The 14,327-nt window shown below is 38.1% G+C and overlaps 1 protein-coding gene across 7 annotated transcripts in view; it reads left to right on the top strand.

Moving 5' to 3' along the window:
* The window catches only part of ptprt (protein tyrosine phosphatase receptor type T), a 1,424,809-nt gene that overhangs the window by 575,204 nt on the left and 835,278 nt on the right, over positions 1-14,327 (top strand). For all 7 annotated transcript variants that reach the window (XM_043710562.2, XM_043710557.2, XM_043710558.2 and 4 more), the window contains 2 exons: positions 943-1,214; positions 4,283-4,364. In XM_043710562.2, coding sequence (XP_043566497.1) covers positions 943-1,214; positions 4,283-4,364 — 354 coding nt within the window. The remainder of the gene's footprint in view (positions 1-942; positions 1,215-4,282; positions 4,365-14,327) is intronic.

Below are 14,327 nucleotides of genomic sequence, written 5' to 3' on the forward strand. Positions count from 1 at the left end.
CATAAAATTAATTATGCACTTTACATAAGAATTTGAGAAATTATTGAGATCTTTAAACTGATAGTTTTAATAAGGAGAATTGTTTATAACTGCTACATTTATCTGATTTAAAATACAAATTGTATGTTTTGAACAAGCAGAGAAAACATGAATTATTAACAGAGCAATTTCTTGTGCTTTTCTTAAGTCTAATCTGGTTATATTTCTATCCTCACTAGTTTGCAATTATATTTATGGCTGGAGGTTTTCCAGTGAACTGACCTTGTCACATTAAACATAATTTGGTACAAGTCTTTGTTGTTCCAACAGATGTTAAGGGAATATGAGCAATTTTACCATGATAAGAAAAAAATGAGAATGAATAGATAGTGTAGGAGGAGAACATAGCAGACTTCAAACTTCAAAAGGTGAATTAAAAGTAAAAAATTGTTGACATGCTCATAATGGCAATTGAATGCGACAAATGTCATTTAGTTATATACTTACAGGAAATAGGGTTTGGCTCTTGCATGGTCTTTGGAAGTGTGAATCCACAGAATGAAATAAATTTGCAGTATTTTTTTTTTGGAAAAACTGTTATTCCATATGCCCACTCATGGAAGTATTTTTGTCAAATATAAAGAACCTTTACTGAATTTATTAAAATAATTGATAGATGGAATAATATTCAGCTTGAAAAGATGCAGGTGAAAATTGGTGTTTGGTAGGCTTTCTGCATTTGGTGCCTCCATAATAATGCACAAGAATTCAAAATAAATGTAGATCACTGAATCAACTATAAATTTCAAGCTTTGTTGTAAGCAGTACAGTGGATTGGTTGATCTCATTAAGGTCTTTACCTTAGTTTCATTGTATGCATTATTAATTCAAACAAAATGAGTTGAAACAGTATTTTCAGTTGAACTTCGTTATGCTAATCGTAAAAAATATTTTTACTCTTAGGATCCTTTATGATGGTGAACAGCTCTGGACGGATCTCAGGACAGAAAGCTCATCTATTATTGCCTATATTAAAAGAGAATGACACACACTGCATTGACTTCCACTATTTTCTGTCAAGCAAAGACCGATCAAGTCCTGGTGCTTTAAATGTCTATGTGAAAGTTAATGGTGGACCTCAAGGAAACCCTGTCTGGAATGTGTCTGGGATAGTTACTGAAGGATGGATTAAGACAGAGCTGGCTATCAGCACATTTTGGCCAAACTTCTATCAGGTAAGGTTATAGAATCTTATTGTATTGTATTAACAGGCTCTGTAACTGGAGCTTATGTGCAGATGCCAGCATTGTTGGGTTGTCAAATTGATAATGTAGGGAAGTGATAATGTAGAGTCTGTTGTGATATGGTTTCTGACAACTGGCATAGATGAGCATGACAAAGATTTACAAACTATTCAGCAACCCAATCTTTGTGTTTCAGTTTGTTTGTGATTGAGGAAAAGGAAAGACGATTTTAAATATATATTATATAACCTGCTGAATTAAATTGGAGCCAACACAATGTTGAACCCGCTCCACTGTGATTCACAGAACTGACCGTGCCAAAGACTCCAGGTCAGCACAACTGAACAAAGCTTTGTTCACACCAGAATGAGCATACATTGAAGCATATTATAGAGAAAAAGCAAAATAAGCAGTATGTCACTTGTTTGGATAGCCAAAGCTTCAAAATCGCTCACTATACAGGACAAAGTAGCTTGCTTGTTGGGCACCTCACCCACCATCTTCAACTTTCACCACTTCTATCACAGGAGCACAGTGACTGCAGTTCTGCAAGATGCCCTGCATCAACTTACCAAGGCATCTTGTATTTTCTAGTCCACAAACTGTACCATCTAGACGGGCAAAGGTAGCACATGCACAGGTACACCACATCCTGCATGTAATCCTCAAAATCACATGCCATCCTGAATTGAAACTAAACCATTGTTCCCTCACTGTTATTGGGTTGAAATCCTGAAATTCACCTCAACACTGAATATACCTACGCCATATGGACTTCAGCAGTTCAAGAAGATGGTTCATTGCAGTCTTCTCAAGGGCAGGTAGAGAAGGGAAATAATTTCAGCAACGCCCAAACAAACATAAAGACTAGGAACAGAAGTCGGCCATTTTTCTCATTCAACCTACCCTGCAATTCAATTAGATCATGGCTGATCTCAGTACTCAACATTCATACCTACCCTCAAAAACAATTTTATCCCTTTGTTTATCTATCCACCTCCACCTTAAAAATATCCAAAAGCTTTATTTCCATTGACAAAACAGGAAGAGATTTCAAATGGCTCACAGCCTACTGAGGGAAAAAATTCTCTTTAGTTCGAACTGAACTAGAAAGTGCCTTACTTTTAAAGAGAGTACCTTGTTCTAGATTCTTCCACAGGAAGAAAATCTTTTCCACATTTAAACTATCAAGATCCCTTCAGATCTTATATGTTTAAATTAAGTCATTAATTATTGTTTTAATCTCTAGTAGTTAGCGTAAAACCATTTATTTCAGGTGTTAATACAGCAAAGCTTCTCTGAACTGTTTCCAATGCATTTATATCCTTCCTTACATAAAGAAACTAATACTGTACACAGTATTCTCTTGTGGTCTCACTAACATTCCTTTATGACTGAAACACAAACTCTTACTTTGGTATTCAATCTCCCTCACAACAAAAAAATAAGTTTCCCTAAGTACTTATTGTACTTGTGTTTCATGTAATAGGGCGCAGAGACCTTCAGCATTTCCATTTTGCAATCTCTTGCCATTGGACAATATGCTTTTCTATTCTTCTTGCTAAAATAGATAATACTATATTTTCCCACATTACTGTATTTGTCAGATTTTTGTCCACTCACTTAACCTTTTAGCTTCCTTATGTCCTCTTCACAGCTTATGTTACCTTGCAACATCAGCAAATTTAGCAAACATGCCCCCAGTTCCTTCATCCAAGTCATTTATATAAATTGTAAAAGGTCGATGACCAGCACCAATCCCTGCTTTATCTTGACCCATTTATGACAACTTCCAGTTAACCAGCCAATCTTCTATCCACGTTAACCCCTACGGCATGAGCTATTATTTTCCCCAAAACCTTTATCAAATGTCTTCTGAAAATTCGAATTGAGTATATCCACCAGGTTTTCCTTTCCCCATAATATTTAGAACTGATTCAAAGAAGCCCAATAAATCATTTAAGCGTGATTTACCTTTCAGAAAACGTCTGATTAACTTGCACATATGAGTGTTCTGTTATAATTTCTTTATTAATACCTTCTAACATTTTTCCTATGACAGAAGTTAACCAATCTGACCCCTAATTCCAGATTTCTGTTTCCTCTAATTTTTTAATAAAGCAGATACATTTGTTACCTTCCAATCTAATGGAAACATCCCTGAATCCAAGGTGTTTAAGAAAATTAAACAAATCCATCAACTATTTCACTCATTACTTTTTTAAGACACTAAGATGAAGCCCATCAGGACCCTGAGGCTGTTGGCCTGCAACTCCACCCATTTGCTTATTTACTTTCTTGGTGATTGAAATTTTCTTGAATTCCTTCCTTCTATCCATTTCCTGATTTTCAGCAACTTCTGGAATGTTCCTTACATCCCTTGAGGACTGATGCAAAATACCCTAATTAATTCATCTACTACCTCCTCTTTTCCATTATTAGTTGTTCAGAATTGCTTCCAAAATGAGTTCTTCATTTCTGAAGAGGAGTCATATCAAAGTCAAAATGAAAACTCTCTCTCTGTCTCCACAGAAGTTGCCAGACTTGCTGAGTTTCTCCAGCTTTCTCTGTTTGTTCCACATCCTGTTCATTTATTTCTCTCTGGGAGACTAATGGAAAGGTAAATGAAACTGAAATACAGATCATCTATGATCTAACTGAATAATAGTGCAAATTTGAAAGGTCTACTATATATCCTATAGCTTCCTGAGGTAAGTTAGTCTTCCACAAAGCTAATCACACTATGTATTTTGATATCATTTATTCACCTTAGATTGCTTTCCCAGTAATCACGTCCAGGCAGTTGATGCAAGGTTGCATGTTACAACATTTTGTAGATTTTTCAATACAATATAATTTCTTTTTTATAAAACTTAATAGACTGTGATAAAAGGCAAATATACAGTAATGTGTTGTGTTGATTAGTATATTGGTGTAATAGCTTACATGGAACTAAGTGATACATATTAGGACTTGACTTCAATATTAGACTTCATTAATTTTTGAGTGTATTAAGGAATAGAGATTTAATTTATTGATCACTGACTTTGCCATTTCAGGTTATTTTTGAATCTGTTGCTTCAAAGGGTCATCCTGGATACATTGCAATAGATGAAGTTAGAGTACTCGCTCATCCTTGCAGTAAGTAATGATAAAAAATGTCATTAAAACATTTGTAATGAGTGCCTGGAAATTAAAGGCTTAGACTTTCAAGTGTAATTCCATGTACATTTTGCACTGATGCTGAAATTTACATCTAGTGATTATCTATATAGCTGCACTCAATTGGTAGATATTTTGGTGATGTTGTTTCAGTATCCTGAAACCTGTTTATCCAAATATTAATGCTTTTTTTTAGATTAAATTACCTACAGTGTGGAAACAGGCCCTTTGGCCCAACAAGTCCACACCAACCCTCCGAAGAGCAACCCACCCAGACCCATTCCCCTACATTTACCCCCGCACCTAACACTACGGGCAAGTTAGCATGGCCAATTCACCTAACCTGCACATCTTTGGACTGTGGGAGGAAACCTGAGCACCCGGAGGAAGCCCACGCAGACATGGGGAGAATGTGCAAACCCCACTTTCTTATAACACTTAATTTGAAATTAGGCATGGATTTTGAAACCTGGAGTGAAGCAAAGGCACTGACTTCTGACTAAAAGATCGAATGATCTCCATGGTAAGAGCTTTCCCTCTTTTCACCAGGTGGTGGATGACATTCTTGTTAATAGGGGTTCTCAGCATCAAGCTGCAGTGATGATGTCAAGCACATTAAACTAAATCAAATCACTTTTTTCTAAAAAAAAATTGACGTACAGTGAAAGAAATATACAGCCTTTTACAGAAGGTTTAAATTTGAAGCTGAAATGTCATGAATAAGAGATTTAAAAGAAACTTTACATATTCAGTAACTAAGAGAAACATTTATAATTATGAAGTTATATTCTCAGGTCCACATGAACTATTCAGCAGTAGTTTTACTTGAAATCATGCTGGGACCAGAGTCCTCTCAACTTGCATAACTAGGACTGGAGAAAAGGCTTAAAACTAAATAAGACGGTGGGGTTGGGGAGGAGGTGGATTCGGCTGCATGGAAAACTAGAAAATCAAAGGTAAAGGTAGGATTGCAGGTTAGTGTTGGACTTGATTGCTTCTAGAAAATAAAAGGAATGTACAGAATGTGTCAATGCCATACTGCACCAACCAACTATAAAAGTGCACGGAAATCCAATAATAAAACAAACTTAAAGGCTTTGTAACTTAATGCACAATGCATTTGCAATAAGGTTGACGAACTGATAGTGCAGGTTGAGGTAAATGAGTATTGCCACTGTGTGAACATGGTTACAAGGAGATCAAAACTGGAAACTTAACATTCAAGGATATTTGACCTTTCAGAGAGATAAGAGGGATTGAAAAGGTGATGGGGTAGCACTATTAAAAAGAGATGAAATGAGAACAGGTATGATCTAAGTTCAGATGATGTTGAGCCCATTAGGGCGAAGGTGAAAAGAAAGCAAGGGAAAGAAGAGATTGACAGGAGTTGTGTATAGACCCACAAACAGTCAGCACTCTGTAGGAAAAGCTATAACTCAATAAATAATCAGAGCATGTAAAAACAATCAAGCAATAATCATAGGTAACTTTAATCTTCATGTTGATTGGGTTAAGTTGGAAAGGTTAGCTCTGACAACAAGTTCATAGATTGCATTATAGATAGTTTCTAAGAGCAATATGTCATGGAGCCAACTAGAGAGCAGGCTATCTTGGATTTGGTTATGAAGTAGATTTAATAAATTACATCTGAGTGAAAGATCCACTGGGAAGTAATGATCATAACACATTAGAATTTAATATTCAGTTCAAGAGTGAGAAACTTGGTTCGGAAACAACTATGTTTAACTGAAAGGGAATTACAATGAAATGAGGATAGTTAGCTAAAGTGAACTGAGTGGACAGATTAGCAGAAATGACAGTAAGCAAGTAGTAGCAGACATTCGAGGAGGCAATCCATGACTTTTAGCAAAAGGACATCCCAGTAAGGAGGAAAGTTTAGAAGAAAGAAACGAACCATGACTAACCAAAGAAGTTAAGGAGAGTATTAAGTTAAAAGAAAGAGCATATAAGAAGGCCAAATAAGAAGGCCATTATGAATCCATAATGGAGGAACAAAATAATAACAAGGACAGAGAAGATAAACTATGAGGGTGAAATAGCAAGAAATTGACAAGGAAAGCTTCTTTAAATATATAAAATGGAAAATAGAGGTCAAAACATAGACTCCTGAGAAAATAAATTTGGGGAGATTGTTATGGGGAGCAAAACAATAGCAGAGGAGTTAAACGGATATTTTGCATCAGTCTTCATGGTGGAAAATACTTCAAACATTGCATTAATACAAAGAATACTGGGAATGAATTAAGTCTCATTAGCCAACACTAAAAACGTAGTAGTAGACAAATTAATGAGGCAAAGGCAAATACGTCCCTCAGCTCTGATGGCTTGCATCCTGAAATCATAAAAGAGGGAGCAACAGAGATAGTGACCACCTTAGTTGTAATTTTCCAAACATTCTTGATTAATGAGAAGTACCAGAGGATAGAAAATTGCTAATGTGACACCCCTATTCATTAAAGGAGGGAAGCAAAAAGTGGATAACTATCGGCTGATTTACCTCACATCAACTGTTGGAAAAGAATTGGAATCAAGCAAGTAATAGCAAAACATTTAGAAAATCTTAGTTCTAATCAAACAAAGTCATGGCTTCATGAAAAGACAATCATGTCTGCCTAATTGATTTCTTTCAGGAGATCTAAATCAGCATGAATAGAGGCAAACAAGTAGATGTGTTGACAAAAGAGAAAATGCTGGAAAATCTCAGCAGGTCTGGCAGCATCTGTAAGGAGAGAAAAGAGCTGATGTATTGAGGCTAACTAGCCCTTTGTCAGCTTTTGACAAAGGGTCAGTTAGACTCGAAACATCAGCTCTTTTCTCTCCTTACAGATGCTGCCAGACCTGCTGAGATTTTCCAGCATTTTCTCTTTTGGTTTCAGATTCCAGCATCTGCAGTAATTTGCTTCTATTTAAGTAGATGTGTTGTATCTGGTTTTCCAGAAAGCATTTAAAAAGATACCTCACAAAGGGTTAAGTCATAAGATAAAAGCCCATGGTGTTGGAGGGTGTATATTGGCATGGGCAGGAAACAGCAAGTTGGAAATAGGGTTTTTATGTTAGGTTGTGACCTGTTACCAGTGACGTTCCACAGGGATCAGTGCTGGGATCACAATTGTTTACATATATCAATTATTTTGAGAACAGAAATGAATGCACTGTAGCCACATTTGCAGATGATACAAAAATAGGTGGAAAGGCAAGTTACGAGACAAAATTTGCTGTGAGAGATTGATAGGTTAAGTAAATAGGCAAAAGTTGGCAAATCAACTATAATGTGGAAAAATGTGACAATCTTAATTTTAGAAGGGAGAACAAAATAGTATTTAAATGGAGAAAAACTGCAGAAAGCTACAACACAAATGGTCTTGGGTACTTGTGCAAGAAACACAGAAAGCCAGCAGCAGGTAATCAGGAAGGCTAATGGAATGCTGGCCTTATTTCAAGGGAGTAAAAGATTAGAGCAGTCTTACTGCAACTGTGCAAAGTACTGGTAAGACCACATCTGAAGTACTGTGAGCTGTTTTGGCCCCCTTACTTCAGGAAAGGTATCTTTTCATATGAGCATTTCAAAGAAGCTTCACAAGGATGATCTCTCAAATGGAAGGATTGTCTTATGAGCAAAGGCTGAACAGCTTGGGACTTTACTCACTACAGGGCAAAAGTGAGGACTCACTACAGTGTACAAGAATGAGAGATGATCTAATTGAAACATATAATATTCTTAAAGAGCTTGACAGGGTAAATGCAGAAACAATATTTCCCCTCATGGGAGAGTCAGGACCAGAGGGCATAGTTTCAGAACAAAGAGGTGCCAATTTAAGACTGAGGAGGATTTTTTTCCTTGAAAGTATCTTCAGGACTCCTTGCCATAGAGAGCTGTGGAGGCAGAGTCATGGTGTATATTTGAGGCTGAAGTAAAATAGATTCTTGATCAGCTGGGGAACTAAGGGTTTGGAGGAAGGACAGCAACATGGATGTGAGGGGAGTCGGTCAGCTATATTCTTAATGAATGGCAGTGCAGGCTTGAGGGGCCAAATTTCAAGATTAGAGTGGTGTTAGAAAAGCGCAGCAGGTCAGGCAGCATCTGAGGAGCAGGAAAATCGACGTTTCGGGCAGGAGCCCTTCATCAGAAATCCCTAAACATTGGTTTTCCTGCTCCTCGGATACTGCCTGATGTGTTGTGCTTTTCCAGCACCACTCTAACTTGACTCTGATATCCAGCATCTGCAGTCCTCACTTTCGCCTTGAGAGGCCAAATGACCTATTCCTATGCCTTATTGTTTTATGGATCACCAGTGAAAAGCTATTTATAGCGAAGTGGACACGGCTTACAAAATCTGTAAAAAGGTAATATGAGAGTGGCAGAGAGGAATTTTTCATCCACTTAATTAATTTCACTGATTATTCACTTTGAGGTACTGGAGAGGCATTCCACTGTCAGCCCGTGCCTTACCAGTGAATGACAAATCACAATTTCATATTTTCCACATCCACTTGCACTATTGCCAAACCCTGTAGTTTCAGTCAGATGCAGAAAGGGAATGACTAAGTGCACTCGCAGTTCAACTTTAGAAAACCCTAAATTTGGGGCAAAAATGTTTGATAAGGTTCTCTTTGTATAAGACAGGAGATGGTATTTAACATTATGTCAAAGCTAGTAGCCAACAATAGCTGTAGGTGTTCTGTTTAATATGTTAGTTTAGGAAAAAAATCCAAATTATTGCTTCAATTTCAGATTTAAAAAAACATTGACAACAATCATGCATGGTTTTTAAAATTGAAATCACTATTGCAGTACAACACACTGGACATTGGTTAAGACAGCAGTGAGAATAAGTAAGACTTGATACCCAAGAGAATGCAGACTTTGTAGTAGATTTAATTTCTTGAAATGGCTTGGCCTTACTCAGTTGATATTTATGAAGGCAGACAAGAAGAATCTGATTTCGAGCAACATGAACGGGAGAAGGAAAAGCACCTGGAGAGAGGAACTGTAATTGGAAAAACAGCAATACTAGTGAGAGCAGTATTGGTCAGCTGACTGTCAAGCTGCAGCTGAGCTTTCCTATCCTGAGACCTTTGAAAGACATTTCATGCTGGGAAAAAATAGATTCCAACACAAGCTATATCAATTATGGTCAGACTGAACAATCCACCAATTAAGAATCTATGGAGTCAGTCATGTAAAATCCTGACTTGCAGGGAGCTAAATATGGAAATAGGCAAAGATACTCTTTTTCAATTTGTTCTTTTAGATCTTCTGTCAAGTATAGCCTAGATCAATTCAGGGGTTTAGGATGTACAACCTTTTGTTTTAGAGGCAAGACATTGAGCAAAGCTAACAGCGAGAGTAGTAATGAGGTGATGGGTCCTGGTGCTGGGCCCATTACTACTTGTTATCTATATCAATGATTTGGACGAAAATGTACCAAGGCATGATTAGTAAGCTTGTAGATGGCACTAAAATAGGCGGTATCGTGGGTCGTGAGGAAGGTTCTCAGAAATTACAACAGGACCTTGATCAGCTGGGGAAGTGGGCTGAGAAATGGCAAATGATGTTTAATATAGATAAGTGTGAAATCTTGCATTTTGGAAAGTAAAATCATGATGAATGGTAGGGCCTTAAGGAGTGTAATGGAGCAGAGGGACCTCAGAGTTCAGTAGACAGGGCAGGAAAGAAAGCTTTTGGCATATGGCCTTCAAGCATTGAGTAGAGAAGTTGAGAAGTTATGTTGCAGTTGTACAAGATGTTGGTGAGGACGCACTTGGAGGATTGCGTTCAGTTTTGGTCAACTTGTTAGAGGAAGGATGTTATTAAACTGGAAAGAGTACAGAAGAAATTTACAAGGATATTTTCAGGACTCAAACGTCTGAATTACAGCGAGAGGTTGGACAAGCTAGGACTTTTTTGTTTGGAGAGTAAGAAACTGAGGGGGAAGCTTAAAGAAGTACATAAAATCATGGGAGGCATGGATAGGGTGACTGCACTCAGTCTTTTTGCCAGGGTTGAGGAATCAAGGACTAGAGGGCATCAGGTTAAGGTTAGAAGGTAAAGAATAAAAGGGAACCTTCAGGGCAATTATTTTCACAGAGGCTGGTATGTATATGGAATGAGCTGCCAGCGGAATTGGTTGAGGCAGGTACATTAACAACATTTAAAAGGCATTCGTATAGGATACATGAATAGGAAAGATTTAGAATGATATGGACCAAGTGCAGGAAATTGGGATTACCGTGAATGGACATTTTGGTTGGCCAAAGGACTTGTCTCCGTGCTGAAGGACTCTGCCATTTGTACTTTGAAAGAAGGAAAGGGAATGATTGAGGGAGGTAGGAACTATTACACTTTTGAAGTCCTGGGGCAAAAAAAAACAAATAATTTGTTGAAAATAACCATTGACAATAGATTCTAACTGAAGTGATACTGAACATAGGAATGCTAGAACATCACTGGAGGTATTCTTCAGGAAAATGGCTTAAATTGAATGTTATTCAGCTAGTTCATCAACTCTCCTCAATTATAAGATCAATAGTGGGGATGATCAATAATTCCTGTGTTTAATACTGTCTTTGATTTAATGAAGTGAAATAGACCTGCTTGCAGAAAGATCTGGACATGGATGGATTGAAGTGGCTTGGAACATTCATACCACACAAATGCCTGGCACCAACTCTCCAACAAGACAGAATCTAACCATTTCCCCTTGACATTCAGTTGTATTACTTTCACCTAATTCCACCATCAGAGTCATTGATTTTTTTACCAGTAGCCATAAACTTAAGTGGATCAGCCACATGATTCCTGATGAAGGGCTTTTGCCCAAAACATCGATTTTCCTGCACCTTGGAAGCTGCCTGACCTGCTGTGCTTTTCCAGCACTACTCTAATCTTGACTCTAATCTCCAGCATCTGCAGTACCCACTTCTGCCCATATATGTACTGTGGCTATAAGAGGCCAGAGGCTGGAAATTAGCAAGTAACTCATCTACTGATTTCCCAAAAGCTACTCACCATGTACATAGCACAAGATAGGTTTCTGATTAAGTATTCCCCATTTGTTTGTGTGATTCCAGTTCTGTTAACATTTAAGATCAATACGATCCAGGAAAAAGAAGCCAATTTAGTTGGCACCCAGTTCAACGACTTCTATAACCACTGACACACAATTCATTGACTCAACTTGTCAGGTCTCTTTCGATAAAATTTGTCCAAAAAAAAATTAATCTGAACGGTCTAGAACAAAAGCAGCAGTAGACACTTGGGAACACCACCACTTGTACATTACCCTCCAAGTCAGTAGAATACAAACTGGGAAGCATTATTACTATTTCTTCAATGTTGATGGGTCAAATTCCTGTCTACCAACAAGGTCAAAGTGTCAAGAAGACACTGCCAACTTCACCAGTAATTAGGAATGGCAGCAAATGATGTTTATTTCTTATTGAATGAATAAACAAAAATTCAAAAATCACCAATTCAATATTTTGGATTAATATATAATCTTGGAATTGTTATGCGCAAAAGGAAGCCATTCAGCCAATTGTGACGGCACACCTCTTCAAACAAGCATCATTACTTAGAGCCAACCTCCTGAATTTTTCCATTCCCTTGCATACTATTTCTATCTAAATAATCATCCTTTCCCCTCTTGAATGCCTCAATTGAACCTGCCTCCACCACATTTCCAGGTCATACATTGGGGTGGCATGGTGGCTCAGTGGTTAGCATCTGCTGCCTCACAGCACGAGGGACCCGGGTTCAATTCCTGCCTCGGATAACTGTCTGTGTGGAGTTTGCACATTCTCCACACAGTTTGGGTGTGTTACTCTGTGGAGGGCCGGTGTGGACTTGTTGGGCCGAAGGGCCTGTTTCCACACTGTAGGGAATCTAATCTTCTCTTACAATCACTAAGTGAAAAAGTTTGTTTCTCACATCACCCTCAATGCATTTGCACTTCACTTTACATCTATACCATTTAATTCTTGTTCATTTTCCAAACTGGAACAGCTTCTCCCTATTTCCTCTATCCAGCCCACTCATAATTTTGAAAACCTCTTTCAAATGTCCTCCATGCTATCTACTCTCTTAGACGACAGCCACAATTTCTTCAAACTATCCTCATAACTGAAGTTTCTCATTCCTGGAATGATTCTTCCAAAATACTCTCCAGTGCATTCAGATCTTTTCTATAATTTGACGTCCAACAAATATATGCAAGATCAATATAATCTGCTTGTTATTGTATTCTCTGCCTCTATTAAAGCAGAGGACACAGTATGTTTTATTAACTGCTCTCTCTATTGTCCTATCACCTTCAATGATCTGCATGCATATACACCCAGATTCCTCAGCTTCAGCATCCCCTATTTTGTATTGTCTTCTAATGTTTCTTTGTACCAAAATGTGCCACCTCACACTTCTCTGCATTGAACTGCATCTGCCATCATTCTGCCTCTTCCACAAACATTTCAATGGCGTTTTGGTGTTTCACCTTGTTGTCTTCACAGTTTACAATTCTTCCAAGTTTTGTGTATCTGCAAACTTTGAAACTGGCCTTTGTAAACCACGATCCAAGTTATCGGTACATATCAGGACAGGAAAGGCCCCCAATACCTACCCCAGGAGAACTCCACTACAAATCTTCCTCCTGTCCATGAAGGATCCATTAATCATTATTCTCTGTACCCTATCACTCAGCCAATTTTGTATACATGGTGCTACTGTCCCTTTTATACTATAAGTTTCCTCTCAAGTCTTTTGTGTGGCTTTGTGTTAAAAGGTAAAGGTAAAGTTGCCATAGTCCAACCAAACTATAGGACTACTTACTCATTGAGAGAGATGACTGGTGGTGATTTAACCTAAGGGTCACCATGCCGCAGTTGAGGGGAGAAGTTGAGAAGGAGAGTCCTTCATGGTAACCTCAGCCAATGCAGGAATTGGACCCATGTCGAGCCAACTGAGTTAACTGTACCCCCGTACTAAACTGGATTAAACTATATTGATCAACTCACCTTTGTTGTCATGTGACTATTAATTCTATCCCAAATAGTTTTATCTGGAATCTTCCTCACCACTGAAATTAAAGTGGCTGGTCTGAATTGCTGAGGTTATCCTTACCCTACTGTGAACAAGGCAGTAATGTTTGAAATTCTTCAGTCCATTGGCCCCTTCCTCGGGTCCAGGGAATACTGGAAAATTGTGGCTGGTGCGATTGCAAATTCTACCCTCACTTCTTTCAAAACCATCAGGTCCATCTCATTCGGTCCCAGTGCCTTGTCAACTCAAAATGCCAACAATCTATCCATTGCTTTTTCCTTCTGGTAATTTTGGTCCCTTCTAGTGATAGAGATTTATTTTCTCTTCCCTGTGGGATGAGCAGAATTATCCTCTTTTGTAAAGAAATATGCAAAAGTTATTCATTTGACACCTCTGCCATGCCCCAAACTCCATTTGTAAACCTCTTCTAAGTCACTATTTGGCCCTAATCCTTCTTTATGCACTCATTTACTATTTATATGCATTTAGAAGACTTTGGGATTTTCCTTTTGTATTAGCTTCAGTTTCTCTTTGCTTCTCTCATTTGCTTTTGCACCTACCCCCAAACCTTCAGTATTCTTGTTGATTCTCAATTGTATTTTATGCCTTACACCTGTTATGAGCTCAGTCTTTCTTTCTAATGTTAGTTTCCACCTCCTTCGATATCCAGGAAGCTCTGGATTTGTTTGCCCTACTTTTCCCAATTGACTGTACCTGAACCGTCTGCTCTTTGCTTGGTCACTGTTTTTCCTGCCAACTTTTTATTCCAGTCGATCTTGCTAGGTTCTGCTCCTGCCCCCTTGAAGTCAGCTCTCCGCCATCTGATTTTTCTCACTCGAGCTTGTTGCACATTGTTCTCTACCACCATCCTGAACCTTATGATCACG

Source organism: Chiloscyllium plagiosum, unplaced genomic scaffold, assembly GCF_037043375.1.
Source record: "Chiloscyllium plagiosum isolate Xiang-an unplaced genomic scaffold, Cpla_swu_hap1 HiC_scaffold_15, whole genome shotgun sequence".
NCBI lineage: Eukaryota > Metazoa > Chordata > Chondrichthyes > Orectolobiformes > Hemiscylliidae > Chiloscyllium > Chiloscyllium plagiosum.